This window comes from Macaca nemestrina, chromosome 16 (genome assembly GCF_043159975.1).
Source record: "Macaca nemestrina isolate mMacNem1 chromosome 16, mMacNem.hap1, whole genome shotgun sequence".
Lineage (NCBI taxonomy): Eukaryota > Metazoa > Chordata > Mammalia > Primates > Cercopithecidae > Macaca > Macaca nemestrina.
The window spans coordinates 18628553-18644240 of record NC_092140.1 but is presented as its reverse complement, the minus strand read 5'-3'; the positions used below and the strand labels follow the sequence as shown (position 1 = coordinate 18644240).

At 40.4% G+C, this 15688-nt stretch overlaps 1 protein-coding gene across 6 annotated transcripts in view; it reads right to left on the bottom strand.

Annotated features, from left to right (window-relative positions):
* LOC105477329 (ATP binding cassette subfamily C member 4 (PEL blood group)) overlaps window positions 1-15688 on the bottom strand; it is a 291482-nt gene that overhangs the window by 33188 nt on the left and 242606 nt on the right. For all 6 annotated transcript variants that reach the window (XM_011733804.3, XM_011733811.3, XM_011733832.3 and 3 more), the window contains 2 exons: window positions 12016-12171; window positions 2084-2173 (listed from right to left, as the gene is read on the bottom strand). In XM_011733804.3, coding sequence (XP_011732106.2) covers window positions 2084-2173; window positions 12016-12171 — 246 coding nt within the window. The remainder of the gene's footprint in view (window positions 1-2083; window positions 2174-12015; window positions 12172-15688) is intronic.

Genomic DNA, 15688 nt, shown 5'->3' with positions numbered 1-15688 from the left:
AGAGCTATCCCTGGAAGGGCAACAATGACAAATGCACCAACTCAAAACAACAACAATAACAATGGAGAGAAATTAATCTCTGTCACTCAGGCTGGAGTGCAGTGGTGCAATCATGGCTCACTGAAGCCTCAACCTCCAGGGCTCACAAGATCCTCCCACCTCAACTCCCTGAGTAGCTGGGACTACAGGTACATGCCACCACATCTGGCTAATTCTTTTTTTTTTTTTATTTTTAGTAGAGACAAAGTCCACTATGTTGTCCAGGCTCCACACTTCTTTGAAATGAAGAGATCAAACATGTTAATACATACCTATTAAATGCTTACTTTTTAAAAAAACTTTTAATATTTATTTATTTTGAGATGGAGTTTCACTCTTATTGCCCAGGCTGGAGTGCAGTGGCGCAATGTCAGCTTACCACAACCTCCGCCTCCCAGGTTCAAGCAATTCTCCTGCCTGAGCCTCCCGAGTAGCTGGGACTACAGGTATGCGTCACCACATCTGGTTAATTTTTGTATTTTTAGTAGAGACAGGGTTTCACCATGTTGGCCAGGCTGGTCTGGAACTCCTGACCTCATGATCCACCCATCTCAGCCTCCCAAATTGCTGGGATTACAGGCATGAACCACCATGCCTGGCCAATTTTTATTTATTTTTATTTATTTATTTATTTATTTTGAGACAGAGTCTTGCTCTGTCGCCCAGACTGGAGTGCAGTGGCACAATCTCGGCTCACTGAAACATTGGCCTCCTGGGTTCAAGCAATTCTCTTGTCTCAGCCTCCTGAGTAGCTGGGAGTACAGGCGCACGCCACCATGGTCAGCTAATTTCTGTATTTTTAGTAGAAGTGGGGTTTCACCATGTTGGTCAGGCTGGTCTGAAACTTCTGACCTCCGGTGATCCACCCACTTCAGACTTCCAAAGTGCTGGGATTACAGGGGTAAACCACTGCGCCCAACCTTAAATGTTTACTTTTTAAAAGCAAAAAACTGAACTAGGTCCTGTGAGGGATTACCAGTTTTATGATATGGTTTCTGCCATCAATTAGACTGGCACAAATTTGCAGAACTAGGCTGAACAGCTGGGCACGGTGGCTCAAGCCTGTAATCCCAGCACTTTGGGAGGCTGAGGCGGGTGGATCACGAGGTCAGGAGATCGAGACCATCCTGACTAACATGGTGAAACCCCGTCTCTACTAAAAATACAAAAAACTAGCCGGGCGTAGTGACAGGCGCCTGTAGTCCCAGCTACTCGGAGGCTGAGGCAGGAGAATGGTGTAAACCCGGGAGGCAGAGATTGCAGTGAGCTGAGATCGCGCCACTGCACTCCAGCCTGGGCGACACGGCAAGACGCCGTCTCAAAAAAAAAAAAAAAAAGAACTAGGCTGAACATAGAAAATCAGTGTTAAAATATACAAACCAACAGCACCTTAATAGTCAAAGTCCTTTTCATGCAAGGGTGAGAAAATTTCAAGAAGTGGCCCAACAGGAACCACATAAATAACAGAAAATCCTCTAGAAATCAACATATTAGTATAAAAACTTAGCAAAGGTTGCAGGGTTCTGTTACTTGCATTAAAATTACATGTTTGCCAATAAATATTATCCCATTCCAACTGTATAATTTACCTTTATAAACACTTTCTTATAAAACTTCAAAGCATTTCATAAATATGATCTATCTCTTAGTTAATGAAAAACAACTATGAGACGTCTTCCCTTACTAGAAATTCCCTAAGAATACAGCACTAAAATAAATGGTGCAGAGTAACTTAGTTACTAACAGGATCTCAACTCATAAATACAACTTCTAGTTTAACTCATTGCTAAAGACAAATAAAACAACACCAAACTGTTTTGGACTATAGGAAGAAAATTAAAATGAGAACAAGTGAAATTTTATTTTTGGTTTTCATCATCATCAGTATACACATTTTAGCATATCCACATCCTCAATGATCTCCTGGGTGGTGAACAAAGTTAGTTAAACCACTAAGCTCCCCTTAATTTCCTGCAATGCTGTAAAGGTACATATACACATACTGATGTTAAAAAATTAGAGATAATTACATTTTATCAATTACCTCTTGTAAGGCATTCCACAGTTCCTCATCCGTGTGCTCATTGAAGGGATCCAGGTTTTTCCTCATTGTTCCAGTGAACAAAACAGGTTCCTAAGTGCTCAAAACAGTCAAGGTCATTACCACAGACTCTTTTCATTTTATTCCAACGCTAACATCAACAACAGAATTAAGATACCAAAAAATAAAATTCATGATAATCATTAATTCCAGCATTACAAATGCCTGTTTACAAAAAAAAGTCTATTAATTTTCCACTGTACAAAGCATGCTCCAAAATACCTTCCAGACCACTGAACACTAACAAAACTGTTGCAATGCGCTATCTTAGAAGAAAACTCAGGCCTGATGTTTAAAACTGCTTTCCTGGTAATATTAACTTAACACGAAATATAAGGATATAATTATTTGAAGGTCTACATCAAGAGAGCTGTAGAAATTAACTATCAATCGTGTAATACTGGAAAATACCAACAGCATGATTAGAGTTTGTGCTTCAAAGCCAAATTATTAAGTATTTTCTAATTTGCACTAAAGAATAAATTAGGATATTTTCTCCATTGGCAAAACAGTTTTCCAGGATTAAGAATCTCTCGCTGGGCACAGTGGTTCATGCGTGTAATCTTAGTATTTTGGGAGGTCGAGGCGGGTGACTCACCTGAGGTCAGGAGTTCGAGACCAGTCCAACCAACATGGTGAAACCCTGTCCCTACTAAAAATACAAAAATTAGCCAGGCGTGGTGGCACATGCCTGTAGTCCCAGCTACTTGGGAGGCTGAGGCAGGAGAATCGCTTGAACCTGGGAGGTGGAGGGTGCAGTGAGCCAAGATCGTGCCATTGCACTCCAGCTGGGCAACAAGAGCAAAACTCCATCTCAAAAAAATAAATAAATAAAAATAAACCTCTCCAATGTCAGAATGGGACATCTTTTTTTTTTTTTTTTTTTTTTGGTCAAAGGAGATCTAAACGATCGGGGCCAGAGGCACCTCTATTTATGAAGGGATTGCCTCTGATTTTGTATCACTGAATCCCCACATTATCTCATCTGTGCATCACGGTTACCTGGGTCACAGAACCTCCTTATTAACTACAAGAGCAGGGTAACCTGAAAACCATTGTGAAGGAGGTCGCAATAAAATTACATCAATTTAAATAGTTTTTCCTATTCATCTACTTCAGGAGGAGCCCAAATTAAATCGCTCTTGGAATATTGGTCTCTTCCTGGATTTTAAGAGAGACTCTTGAACATAAGCTTAGGTAGGCTGTGTGAAAGTTTTCTTCTGGCAGCTGGGTGGGGTAGCGGGCACCTGTAGTCCCAGCTACTTGGGAGGCTGAGGCAGGAGAATCACTTGGACCTGGGAGGCAGAGGTTGCAGTGAGCCGAGATCACGTCACTGCACTCCAGCCTGGGCCACAGAGCAAATCTTCATCTTAAGAAAAAAAAAAAGTTTTCCTCTGGAAGGTTCTAATAAGCTAGGCCATAAGGATATAGGAGCCCCATCAGCTGCTTTCAAGGATGGTGGCAGAACAAGCGGATGCACAGATGTGGAAACAACAGAAGGTGAGACTCTTCCACAGGTACTGGAGAAATGCTCAAGGGAACCTCTGGCCTCAAATCTCACCTGGCTCAGATATTCTGCAGGACCTATGGAAGCTCTGCTAATGATCACCAACCATCATTTTTGGCTTTTTTTTTTTTTTGGTTAAAAAAGCCAAAATTTAAGTTTAAGCATTTCCCACTGCCATAGAGGTTCCTGCTTAAATCCATACTATCAATTTAAAAGAAAATATTAAGCAATTATTTATGTTTAGTTAGCAGCATTACACAGAAGAAAATAGTTTAGTAAATAAGAATATTTTTCTTTGTTATGACATGCCAAATATATTTTTCATAATGAGTAAAATTTCAATCAAAACTTGTTGAATGAGAATGATTTAATAAAACATTAACTGACTGAACCTATATTTTTCTTTAAAGCCAGCAGGTAATTTGTTAACAATGTCTGTTTTAATATGCCAATGTGTTTTATACATGGTGTTCATTTTGGTTTCTAATTCTGCTTTCATCCACTTGCCAAATAAGAAACAATTATATTATCTTCAAAAGGTAATAAAAGTGCTCACAGTAGTCACATACTGCAAGAGCAGATAAGAGTCAAATTAATTATCATTTCTGATAGATATTATTATTTAAAGTACCCTCCTCCATGTAATGAAGTTAGTAAACTAATCTTATAAATAAGTGTTGTAAAAATGTTTGCAGGCAGAACATTTCAGAGTAGAGATTTATGGTAGACATACAATCTTCATGTAAAATATAAAAGATTTATTAGCCTAAGTACATATTTTTTGATGGTATATATTTTAAAATGTCATTTAATACGAGTTTTATTTTAACCTCCATAGTTAGCAAAACCAATGCTCTGTTCAACGTATTATTTTAAATGAAGCACTAGATCAAACCTGTTTTTTCTTTTTTTTTTTTTGAGATGGAGTCTGACTCTGTCACCCAAGCTGGAGTGCAGTGGCACGATCTCAGCTCACTGCAACCTCCGACTCCCAGGTTCAAGCAATTCTCCTGCCTCAGCCTCCCAAGTAGCTGGGATTACAGGCACGTGCCACCATGCCCAGCTAATTTTTGTATTTTTAGTAAAGGCGGGGTTTCACCACGTTGTTCAGGCTGGACTTGAACCCCTGACCTTGTGATCTGCCTGCCTCGGCCTCCCAAAGTGCTGGGATTACAGGTGTGAGCCACCATGCCCAGCCCAAACCTGTTTTTCATTAGGGTTTAAAGGTCGTACTTTTAAAAACTCTTTGTGCCAAACTGAGTAGTAATTTTGTCCTCATTACTCACATAAGACAAGTTGATATTAAACATGTTATCAGGCCGGGTGCAGTGGCTCATGCCTATAATCCCAGCACTTAGGGAGGCCAAGGCAAGTGGTTCACTGGCGGTCAGGAGTTCAAGACCAGCCTGGCCAACATGGTGAAATCCCGTCTTTACTAAAAATACAAAAATTAGCCAGGCGGGGTGGGGCACGCCTGTAATTCCAGCTACTTGGGAGGCTGAGACAGGAGAATCACTTGAACTCAGGAGGCGGAGGTTGCAGTGAGCGAAATAGCGCCACTGCACTGCAGCCTGGGCGACAGAGCAAGACTGTCTCAAAACAACAACAGCAGCAGCAAAAGAAACCCACCATGTGACCTAAAAATGACCACTCTGAATCAAAGCATTTAGTGCAGTAAATTGATAATCCCTCAGCAGGACTGCAAGACTGAAAACTACAGTCTTCCTAGAGCTTTCGTATAAACTTCTGGAAGACAAGCCTCTCATTATCTCAAGAAGAAACTCTATCCACCAACGTTCAGACACTTAAAACGACCTGGGACCAAGGCAAAAATCGCATAGGGAGTTACAAACCAGCAGGACAAAGCACAATACTTTCCCTTATCTTGTCCCAAACAGGAAACTTCCCTCTCTTAAAATATACACTGCACAGTAGCTAGCCACGACTGCTGCTGCCTGGTGTCCTCAGAGCTACGTGCGCATTTCAAATCCTGAAGACCTTGATTAAGGGCAGCTCATCTCCCTGTGCCAAGAATGAGGGAATCACCTGAAGTCACTTTAAATCTTGGTTTCCCTTCTTTTTTAAAAAAACCCTGTAGCCTCTGAATGAACTGATCATCATCCATTTTCAGAAGAAAAGAACATTGTTCGCCAACAAAGGAAAAAGAATTTAAGTCGTGTAAAGTCTTCTTTACATACAAAAAGGTCACCAGCTCCAGGGAGCAGTTCCATGGCCTTAATGAAGACTTCAGTGTGCAGAAACAAAAAACCGACTGCATTAGGCCAGAATCCAATTGTATTTCTTTACTAGTAACTGCATACCTACCTCTTTTCCCTTTGAGTTTTGTTCTCAAAAAGAACTTAAGAAAAAAAAAAAAAGGAAAGAAAATCAGGTAATAAAAAGGAAGTCTTAAAGAGACACTCTGGTTAACCTTTTCAACCGACTGAAGAAAATTCAGGGAGTAGAAATACCAAGATAGCAGAAGTCTGAGCAGTGGGCTGCTTTAAAAGTACCTAGCTTTTGCTTTGATAGAAAAACAAAAAAGTCCAACAAATATGAAAAATGAATCTGTTTAATGCTAACAAAGATTATACCTGTTGATGTACGCCAACGCTTAGGGTGCTATCATAAATGTTCAATTTGCATTAAGTTACTCTTTAGTTGAAAACATTTATTTGTGTCCATAGGATTGGAGGGCTCTAGGAGTAAATAATCCATCCAAAAAAAAGTTTTGAAATCCATTTTTCCAGATCCTTCAGTTAAGCAAACTCTTGTCTGAGTTATAGTATCACCTTGGTGCTCTCTTTGGGAAGGGCAATTAACTACCTTGTGTCCTGAACACAAAGGAAGCATCCATTTCAGCAAACTATTCTGTTTAGGGTAGTTATTTAGGAATTACTTTCACTGTTTGCTTCTTCCTGAAATTTGAAATACAAATTGAGGGGTACTTTCTTAAGAATTCGGTATTTTTTTTGTGTGTGTGTGAGACAGAGTCTCCCTCTGTCACCAGGCTGGAGTGCAGTAGTGCAATCTCGGCTCACGGCAACCTCTGCCTCCCAGGTTCAAGCAATTCTCCTGCCTCAGCCTCCCAAGTAGCTGGGACTACAGGCATGCACCACCACGCCCAGCTAATTTTTGTATTTTTAGTAGAGACAGGGTTTCACCATGTTGGCCATCATGGTGTCGATCTCTTGACCTCATGATCCACCCGCCTTGGCCTCCCAAAGTGGTGGGATTACAGGCGTGAGCCACCACACCCAGCGCAGTATTTGTTTCTTAAAGTGACTCTAGGACTGGCCGCCGACTGTGTATGTCATCATTTCTGTTCTTTCCCAGGTCCTTGCTGCTTACTCCTAACCACGAATTTGAGTTGCTCATGGTGTGGTCAAGAGTGACAGAGGACCCTGAGCCATAAATGAAAGGGATAAGCCAGGAAGAGAGAGAACACAGAAATTCGTGCTCCACACAACCCGGGAAGCCATGCAGGCCAGACTCGCCTAAACATGGCCATTCAAAGAAACAGCACTTGGTTCTGCTTTTGCTGTGTTTGCTCCAAACTTCCTAGATTCCCTACATCAGGGTGTGGCGACACAAGCCATTTGGCTTTCCACTCATTTTTTAGGATGAGGGGCGTATACTTTCTGCACTGCAGACCAGTAACCTTCATGTAACCTCAAGTCTCCGGCCTTCTCCACCCTCTGCAGCCAGTGAGGCCTTAAAAGACAAAGGGCTCTGAGCTCCCACAAGGTAAGGCTTAGAGGATCTTCTGACGCTCATTAGCCCATGACACATAAGTGAATACACTCTGTTTCCAAAAGGATTTTCTTTTAGTGCTTAGTGTCACTTAAGGTTTTGGAAAAAATAAAAAAATAAATAAATCACAAACAATTTAGTCTTTCAAAATGACCTAACTGTCCAAATGACAAAGTTCAAAGAAAAGATACCTTTTGACTTTGCTGCATATTTGCTCTCTTTGGTTATGGTTTCTGGGGACCTTGTTTAAGTTGGGTAGACAGAAAAACAATGAGCACTTTGGGAGGCCAAGGCAGGCAGATCACAAGGTCAGGAGATCAAGACCATCCTGGCCAATGCGGTGAAACTCCGTCTCTATTAAAAATGCAAAGATTAGCTGGGTGTGGTGGCACGCACCTGTAATCCTGGCTACTCGGGAGGCAGAGGCAGGAGAATCACTTGAACCCAGGAGGCAGAGATTGCAGTGAGCTGACATGGCGCCACTGCAGTGCAGCCTGGCAACAGAGTGAGACTCTGTCTTAAAAAAAAAAAAAAGAAAAGAAAAAGAATGAGTAAAATGTTTGATGAGAAATCATGCTGTCCAACAAACATTTACTGAAAAAAAAATTGAGTTGGATAATTCTGAGTTCTGATTCTACTACTTATTAACTATTCATCTCCAGGTAAGTTATGAATCTCCCCGAGCCTCAGTTTCCTTCCTGGAGAATGGGGCTAACTTGATACACCCCACAGGGCTGCGGTGACAATCACCATGTCATGAGGCTCCTTGCATGGTGCTGCCAGGCAGCAAGAGCCTGGCCAAGCAGGGCAGGACAGTGAGGTGTGCTGTTCTTCAAACAGCAGGTGCAACCAATGGATCATGAAATCACTTTTGTGGCTCATGACCATCATTATGTCTTTTAGATGAACCAGAATAGAATGGATATAATAGAAAATATCAGGGCGTAGAAGCATGGAGTAATATTTGTGAGACTTTTGTTTCTGTGCATGTGTGTGCACCTGCACAAGCCCACACTAAATCATGCTGCAAAGCAGAGTTCCAATCAGGGATTGCGCCGGCCAACGTGGGTTTAAAGTCCCTAGGAGAGGGTTCAGGAACTCAGGATCTGGCATATGGGATTTGCCGTAAATTCCATTTGAATCCTGGCTCTGCTGTTTACTTTTAGTTAAGTGCGTTAAGCTATCTGTGCCTGTTTGAAAATATGTCAAATGAGGATGACACAGAATTGCTGTGAGGACGAAGTGGGAGATGGCAAGGAAAGAAGCTAACCATGTTACGGATTCCGCAAATGTTAGGAATTCTCACTACCTGTGTAACTTGTCTGCACGCAACTATCACTAAAGCACTGGATCTAAGAGGGACAAGCCCCTGTTCTCACGCAGGGCTGAGAACCAGTGTCAGTTGCCTGCTCAGGAAATGCAAAGCATTAGTGGGGTACTGACAGTGGTCAGGAATGCCGCTAAGACCGGGGTGGGGGAAAGCCAGAAAACAAAGCAGTAGCCTCACCTTTTGTTCCTTGTGAAAAAAACATTAGATTTCTCTCTTAGGTTTTTATTGTGCATTTTTTGTTTGTTGCTGCTTCACTATTTAAATTTACATAAACAATTTGGTTAAAGGAATTCACCAAGGATCACAAAAATAGAAACAGAAGTTAATGAGCCAAGTCCTTCTAGAATAGTGAGTAGCAATAATACCCTAAAGGCCTCTACCCCAATCCTTAATTAGAAATAGTTACTATTTATTGAGCATTCCTCAGAACCCAGAGTAGGACCACAAACATGTTCTCATCCAGTAAAATCTCCACAGCAAATCTGTGAGTTAGTAATTACTAGGCTTGGTTTAAGGATGAGGAAACTGAAGCTTGGAGGCTAAGTGACTTCATTGAGGTCACACTTGTATCAGGCAGTGCTGGAATAAAAATGTGGGTCGTGCTGACGCTTAGAAGATGCTCTGAAAGATTCTATCCCAGGTAGTCTGCTGAATGATTTCCTGGGTCGTATTAAGCATTGCACAGTCGCTCTAGACCATGTTACTTTTTTTCAACCAACATTGAGCCTTGCAGACAAAGCCATACAAAGTTAAAAAAGAAAGCTTCTATGTTTACAATGCTTGGAGATCAGGATCTACATGGATACAAAGCTTAGCAGTGTTTTGTAAGCATGCTTTCCGGACTACATACATAGAGCATTTGCTCAAAAGTAGGGTGGAAACTTATGGAACTGAACCAAAACCTGGTGATGTCAAGGTATATTTAGTCTTTGCTCAGATGTGCTTCCAAAACGTTACTGGCAGAGCCAAGAATCATCTAATGTTACTTCTTTATTTAGAGTTCTTTTATGTACACAAGCACACAACTATTTCTTATTAAGAAGCATTCAAAGTAATGCAGGGCACGTTCCTAGAACCTTTCATCCAAGGATATAAAAGTACTTTACAGACATGCGCATTATCTCTGCTGAGAAAACCTCATTTGGCCCATTTTTGAGATGGGCATAACCAAAATATAAAACTTGAGAATTTATACTCTCATTTTCTACTGTAAGCACGAAGTCATGCTTCTAACAGCCAGAGGGAATCTAACGTGCTACACATTTCTTCCCATTTTATCCTGAAAGGGATACTTTTTCTTCTTGAAATTAAAAATAAAAATTGTGGTAAAATACACATAGCATAAAACGTATCGCTTTTGCCGTTTCAAAGTAAACATTTCAGTGATCTTAAAGACATTCACATTGTTTTGTAGCCATCACCACCATCCATTCACAAGATGCCTTTCATCTGACAAAACCGAAGTCCTTTGTGAAATACTGTAACTCCTCATCCCCCACCTTCCCTCAGCCCCTGGTGGCCACCCTTCTACTCTCTGTCTCTGTGAATTTGACTAGTCTAGGTACCTCATATTAGGGGAACCATCTAGTGTCTGTCCTTTTGTGACTGGCTTATTTCACTTAGCATAATGTCTTTAGGGTATATCTGCATTATAGACTGTCAGGATTTTCTTCCATTTTAAAGCTGAATAATTCCCCATTGTATGGATGGACCACGTTTTGTTCATCCACTCATCTGGTGACGGACACTTGAACTATTTCCACCTTTTGGGTACCATGATGATCGTGGATGTACGAAACTCTGAAATCCTGCTTTCAACTCTTTCTGGAAGTGGAACTGCTGGATCACGTTAGCTCTCATTTTTGGGGAACTCTATACTGTTTTCCAAAGTGGCTGCACCATTTTACATTCCCACCAACGGTGCACAGGGCTCCAATTTCTTCACATCCTCAAAATTACTTAAGAGTAATTCCAATTGTTTTAGAGGTCAGTGCTAGGATAGCCATAACTGTAGTTGGTCTAAGATAAAAATCACATTCTCCTTCCCTTCCAGTGGCATGTTCTCTATGCTTCCTAATCAATGGGCATTGAAGAGTTGTTTATTTCCACATGCCCAGAAAGTTCATTTCTGCCTGGGTTTTACTCTTGTCTCCTCTGTGTTTCTCTTCTCCAGAATATGTGTGTGTGTGTGTGTGTGTGTGTGTGTGTGTGTGCGCTCCTCAGCTCCCCCCAATGACTACAGAGTGTTAAAAAAAAAAAAAAACCACATTAAAAGAAAAAAAAACAACCCAGTCATGTGTGGAGCTGAATATGCGGAAATGTTAAAGTGAAGGACAGGATGGAACTGTGAGGCCCGATGGGAGCCACGAGGTCCCACAGCTGCAGACCCCATGCCGGCTTGGACAAGGTCTATGTTGCTCATGCCTATACACCTGGAGAGTATTAATTACTCAATGAATACTTTCTGAATTTATGTTAAATATGAACCAAAGCAATGACAGGAGCTCTTATTGTACAAAGAATCCAATCTCTAGAATACTCCTTGAGAGTCACACTTCTGCAAAGGAGAAGAAAAGAAAATAGAATCAGAGTCCAGAAAGGGATGGCCAATTTAACCCTCCGCCATCGGAGCAAACACTCACTGGGTCTGTGTGAAGAACACCACGCACTCTTACAACAGTGATCGTAAGAAAGACGAAGATGAAGTGTAGAGAGATGGAATTCCTTCTCTCATGTTCTTCCTTGCTAGTCTGCAACAACTTCCCGGTTAAAATCATTCACCAAGAGCTAGATTCTAAAAGTCATCGCAAAGCAACTATAAGTTTTTTAATTCTCACAGCCCACAGTTTCACAGAAAGCCCTTCATGGAGGTAATCACCTTTGAGAAGGTAGCTTTAGTTCCTACAGCAAAATTCCAACATTAAGACATTTAAAATCCACATCTCCCTATAGAAACCTCCCCAGTGCTAAACAAACCATGCATCATTTTGTTCTTTATGGTTATCAGTGGATAAAACTGTGGCATCTTAGTATAGAAACCTATCTGGGTAAGTTATTCACACACACACACACACACACACACACACACACACACACACACACACAAACGAAGCCAGATATCAAATGAAAATACCTGTTGAAAATATCTGCTCATAAAAACATGCTCTATTGGGTGAAAAAAAAAACAATCCTTTCATCCAATTAAAAAAAAGCAATAAAAGTAAAAGCAATTAAACATAGTAGCTCTTATAAAAGGGGCAGGTAAGGACGCTATGACTTGCATACCTGAGGTATGATTGACATTTTCTTCCTTAAATCGTGAAGTCCAATTTCAGTTGTCAAGATCTTATCAATCCAAATTTTACCTTCGGGTTCTGACAGTCTAAAAAGGGCTGAGATGAGGGAACTTTTTCCAGCTCCAGTTCTTCCCACAATGCCAACCTACAGAGAGATCCAGGAGGCAGGATTAAAAAAAAAAAAAAAATCACAAGATGCAGCAAAACTAGGAGAAAACTTTCGGTTTTTGAAGAAGAATTAAGGACATTCTATATTGAGAGTAGTCTAAGACTTTCCCAACATCAGCACTGATGACCTTCTAAGCTGGATACGTCTTCATTTTGGGGGCTGCCCCAGGCATTGTGGGAGGTTTGCTAGTATCCCTGGGCCCTACTGCATAGATGCCAGGAGCACACTCCCAGAATGATACCACCGAAAATGTCACTGACAAATGTCCTCTGGGGCAAAACTGCCCCTGGTTGAGATCCACTGCTCTAAATAAGAGTTAAAAATAACCGAATTCTTTTACTGGCATTGAAAAGTCAACAGTCTCCTAAGTGGCCCATGAAACGGCAACTTTTAAATTAGCTTTACTGGCAGGATCTGAGTAATGTGAATTTCTGATAATTTCACAGGGATATTAATTCAAGACAAAGGTGTCAGAAGTGACATAAACGAGTATTCATTCTTCCAGAGTTCTATTATTTAAGATAACATATTCTTTGGTAGAGAAACTTCCAAATATTAAATATCTGACCATATTTTGTCTTAAAAGGAAATGTTTTAAAATTCTGAAGTGAAGATTGCAGTGTCTTAAAAGACACTAGCAGCCAAAACACACATAATGAGATCAACAACACAAATAACATTTGCCATTTACGTAAGGCCTTTCATCTGCACAGTTCAAAAGGCATTCTACAAACTAATTAATACTTACAATTGTCCCTTGAGAAACATTTGTGTCAAGTATCACTCCTCTATTAAAGCCGAGACAGAGCGAAATGAAGTGCACGGCCAATACGATCAAAGAATCAATAAAATGCAGGAAAAAAGGTGGGGGCAATACCTCTATATTGTAAAAACTGGCTTTCACATGTGTGCATATAAATCTGTATGCAGAAACTGGCCTCTGTGCCAAGGACCTTGCCCACCTGCAAATTTCCTGGTGGGAACTTCCCAAGAAATGACATCCTCCTTATTTAGGAATCTGGAGTCAACGAAGGACATAAAAGATGCCTTCAATGATTTGTCGATTATTTAATAAATTTTAAAACTCACTGCAGAACTTTACTGGGCACTGGGTATGTGTTGAGAATGTTACATATTACCTCATTTGAACACTTCCATATCTGTAAAGTCAATAATGACATTCCCACAAGGAATTTTATCTTTAAAGAGATACATGTACAAAATATAAAAATGTAAATGTTTAAAAAGTGGCTTTAGCTAATTGTATTACCTTTGGAGTCATATTCTACCTTATGGTAAATCCTAGTTTATACTTTATAGGTGGCCCATTTTCTGCACATAGGTACATCTGGGGGTGTGTGTGTGTGTGTGTGTATATATATATATACACCAATTTGAATTTCTGAGATAATTTCACAGGGATATTAATTTCACAGGGATATTAATTCAAGACAGAGGTGTCAGAAGTGACATAAATGAGTATTCATTTTTCCAGAGTTCTATCATTTAAGATGACATAGTCTTTGGTAGAGAAACTTCCAAATATTAAATACCTGACTATATTTTGTCTCTGTCACACACACACACACACACACACACACACACACACACACACACAGAAGTGTGTGTGGCTCATGTGTTTCTGAGTAAATCAGCACATACCTAGACAAAGACAAATGCTGTGTTTGTGAGAATGTGTGGACACTCACATTATCAGCTCTATGGGAAACTGATCCATCTGTGCAAACCTGGACATTTTTAGGCTATTATTGGTAGATGGCCAGGATGGACTCCTTAAAGGTAGGGACACTGAGGGCTGCCTACAACCATAAGACTAGGCACTCCACACTCGGGTGAGGATATAATCAGCAAAAGGCAACCAAAGAAAACCTGGCTCTGGTTATTTCTCTTTTCAAAGTCATCAAAATTACAGTCCCAAGTCTTTCACAAGTCACCAATGGGTTTTACCAAATCCTATGGAGAATATCACTAATATCAGTAAGTTTACATTCATAACACCAAAAAGACACTTAGTCTTATTTTAATTGCTTTGCAATTGACCCTTTTTATTTTCCCAACTGGGCCAAGAGTGATCTCTTTGGGCAAACATTAGACATTTGTACGTGGGTCTCTCTTCATATATGAAACTCAACATGATCAATACCCAACACCCCCCTCAAAACAGCTGCTGCTTCTGACTCCTCCATTTTAATCCAATAAATTCTTCCCCAAGTTCACAGGCTCAAAACATGCACCTCCCAGCTTTCCCCAACTCCAAGCACTAAAAATATTACTTGTTCTGTTTCTTGACTCAATACCCTCATTTTAATTTCTGCAACATTAGTTGAGTGCAAGGCTGCATTAACATCTGAAAAACAAAAATGCTTTTGCTAGTTATAATCAGTGCAAGTGAATTTGAAAAATAAATAAATGCTAGCCACAACCCCAGCAATCTAACAGAATCCTTGTCACATGTTAATACCTTTTCTTTCTGAACTTGAGTGTGAGTTATCTATATTCCTAAAGATATAATCTCATATATTTAGGCAAAATGAGAATATGAACAGATTATTGTAATCTATTTTCATTTATTATTTAATAAAAGTACTTACTTCAGTAGCTATGTATTACAGTATATGATTATTTATTCAACAAATCCCCTATTTGTGGATGTTTAGGCTCCAATATTTCGCTATTGTAAATAATACCATGTTAAATATGCTTGAAGCTACATCTTTGCAAACAACCTTAATTAGTTTCTTAAAATAAATTCTTAGATGTGGAATTGCTGAGGAACAGGTATGAACATTTTCAAAGGAGGCTGTTAAGTGATGCCAAACTAGCCTCCAGAAATATGATACCAATTTCTACTCCCACCTGTATCCCTGCAAATTCACTAAGCAGGGTGTTACAACTTTGTTTTAGTCAACATTAGTTTGATTCTGCAAAGTGGAATCACTTGCCCTATCACATCTTGCCAGTAGTACATAAAATCAATTGGCTTCAGGCCTGTAGCGTCTTCCCGTGCACTCAATTCTCAGATTAAACTTCCGAAGTACGGCTCTCTGCCTGGCACTCCACACTGGGAAAGCTCCTCTACAAAACGGTCCCAACTAACCTTTCCATCCTTAGCGCCATGAGCTGGCTTGAGTTGGCGGGGTGGCTGTGAGGACTAAGTGTGCACATGTGTGTTATTCACCTGGTAGTTCATGCCCCTGTACACTCAGAGGTGCCTAATTCTTCATTCACATCGAATCACGGCATCGAGCCTTGGCATATGCCATTGTGCCTTTCACATGAATTTCGACCTGCTGAAATTCTAACCACCTTCCAAAGTCTGTTTCAAATGCATAATTGCATTAAAATCCTCCACCTGTCCCCATGTGGATTTCTCCTACACTTAATGGCTGTCGTAATGCCTTTTCTAAACAGCCATAAAATCTGTGAACTCCTTCTGTCTTACCGAGCAGCCATTTATATGCTCCTTTGTTTC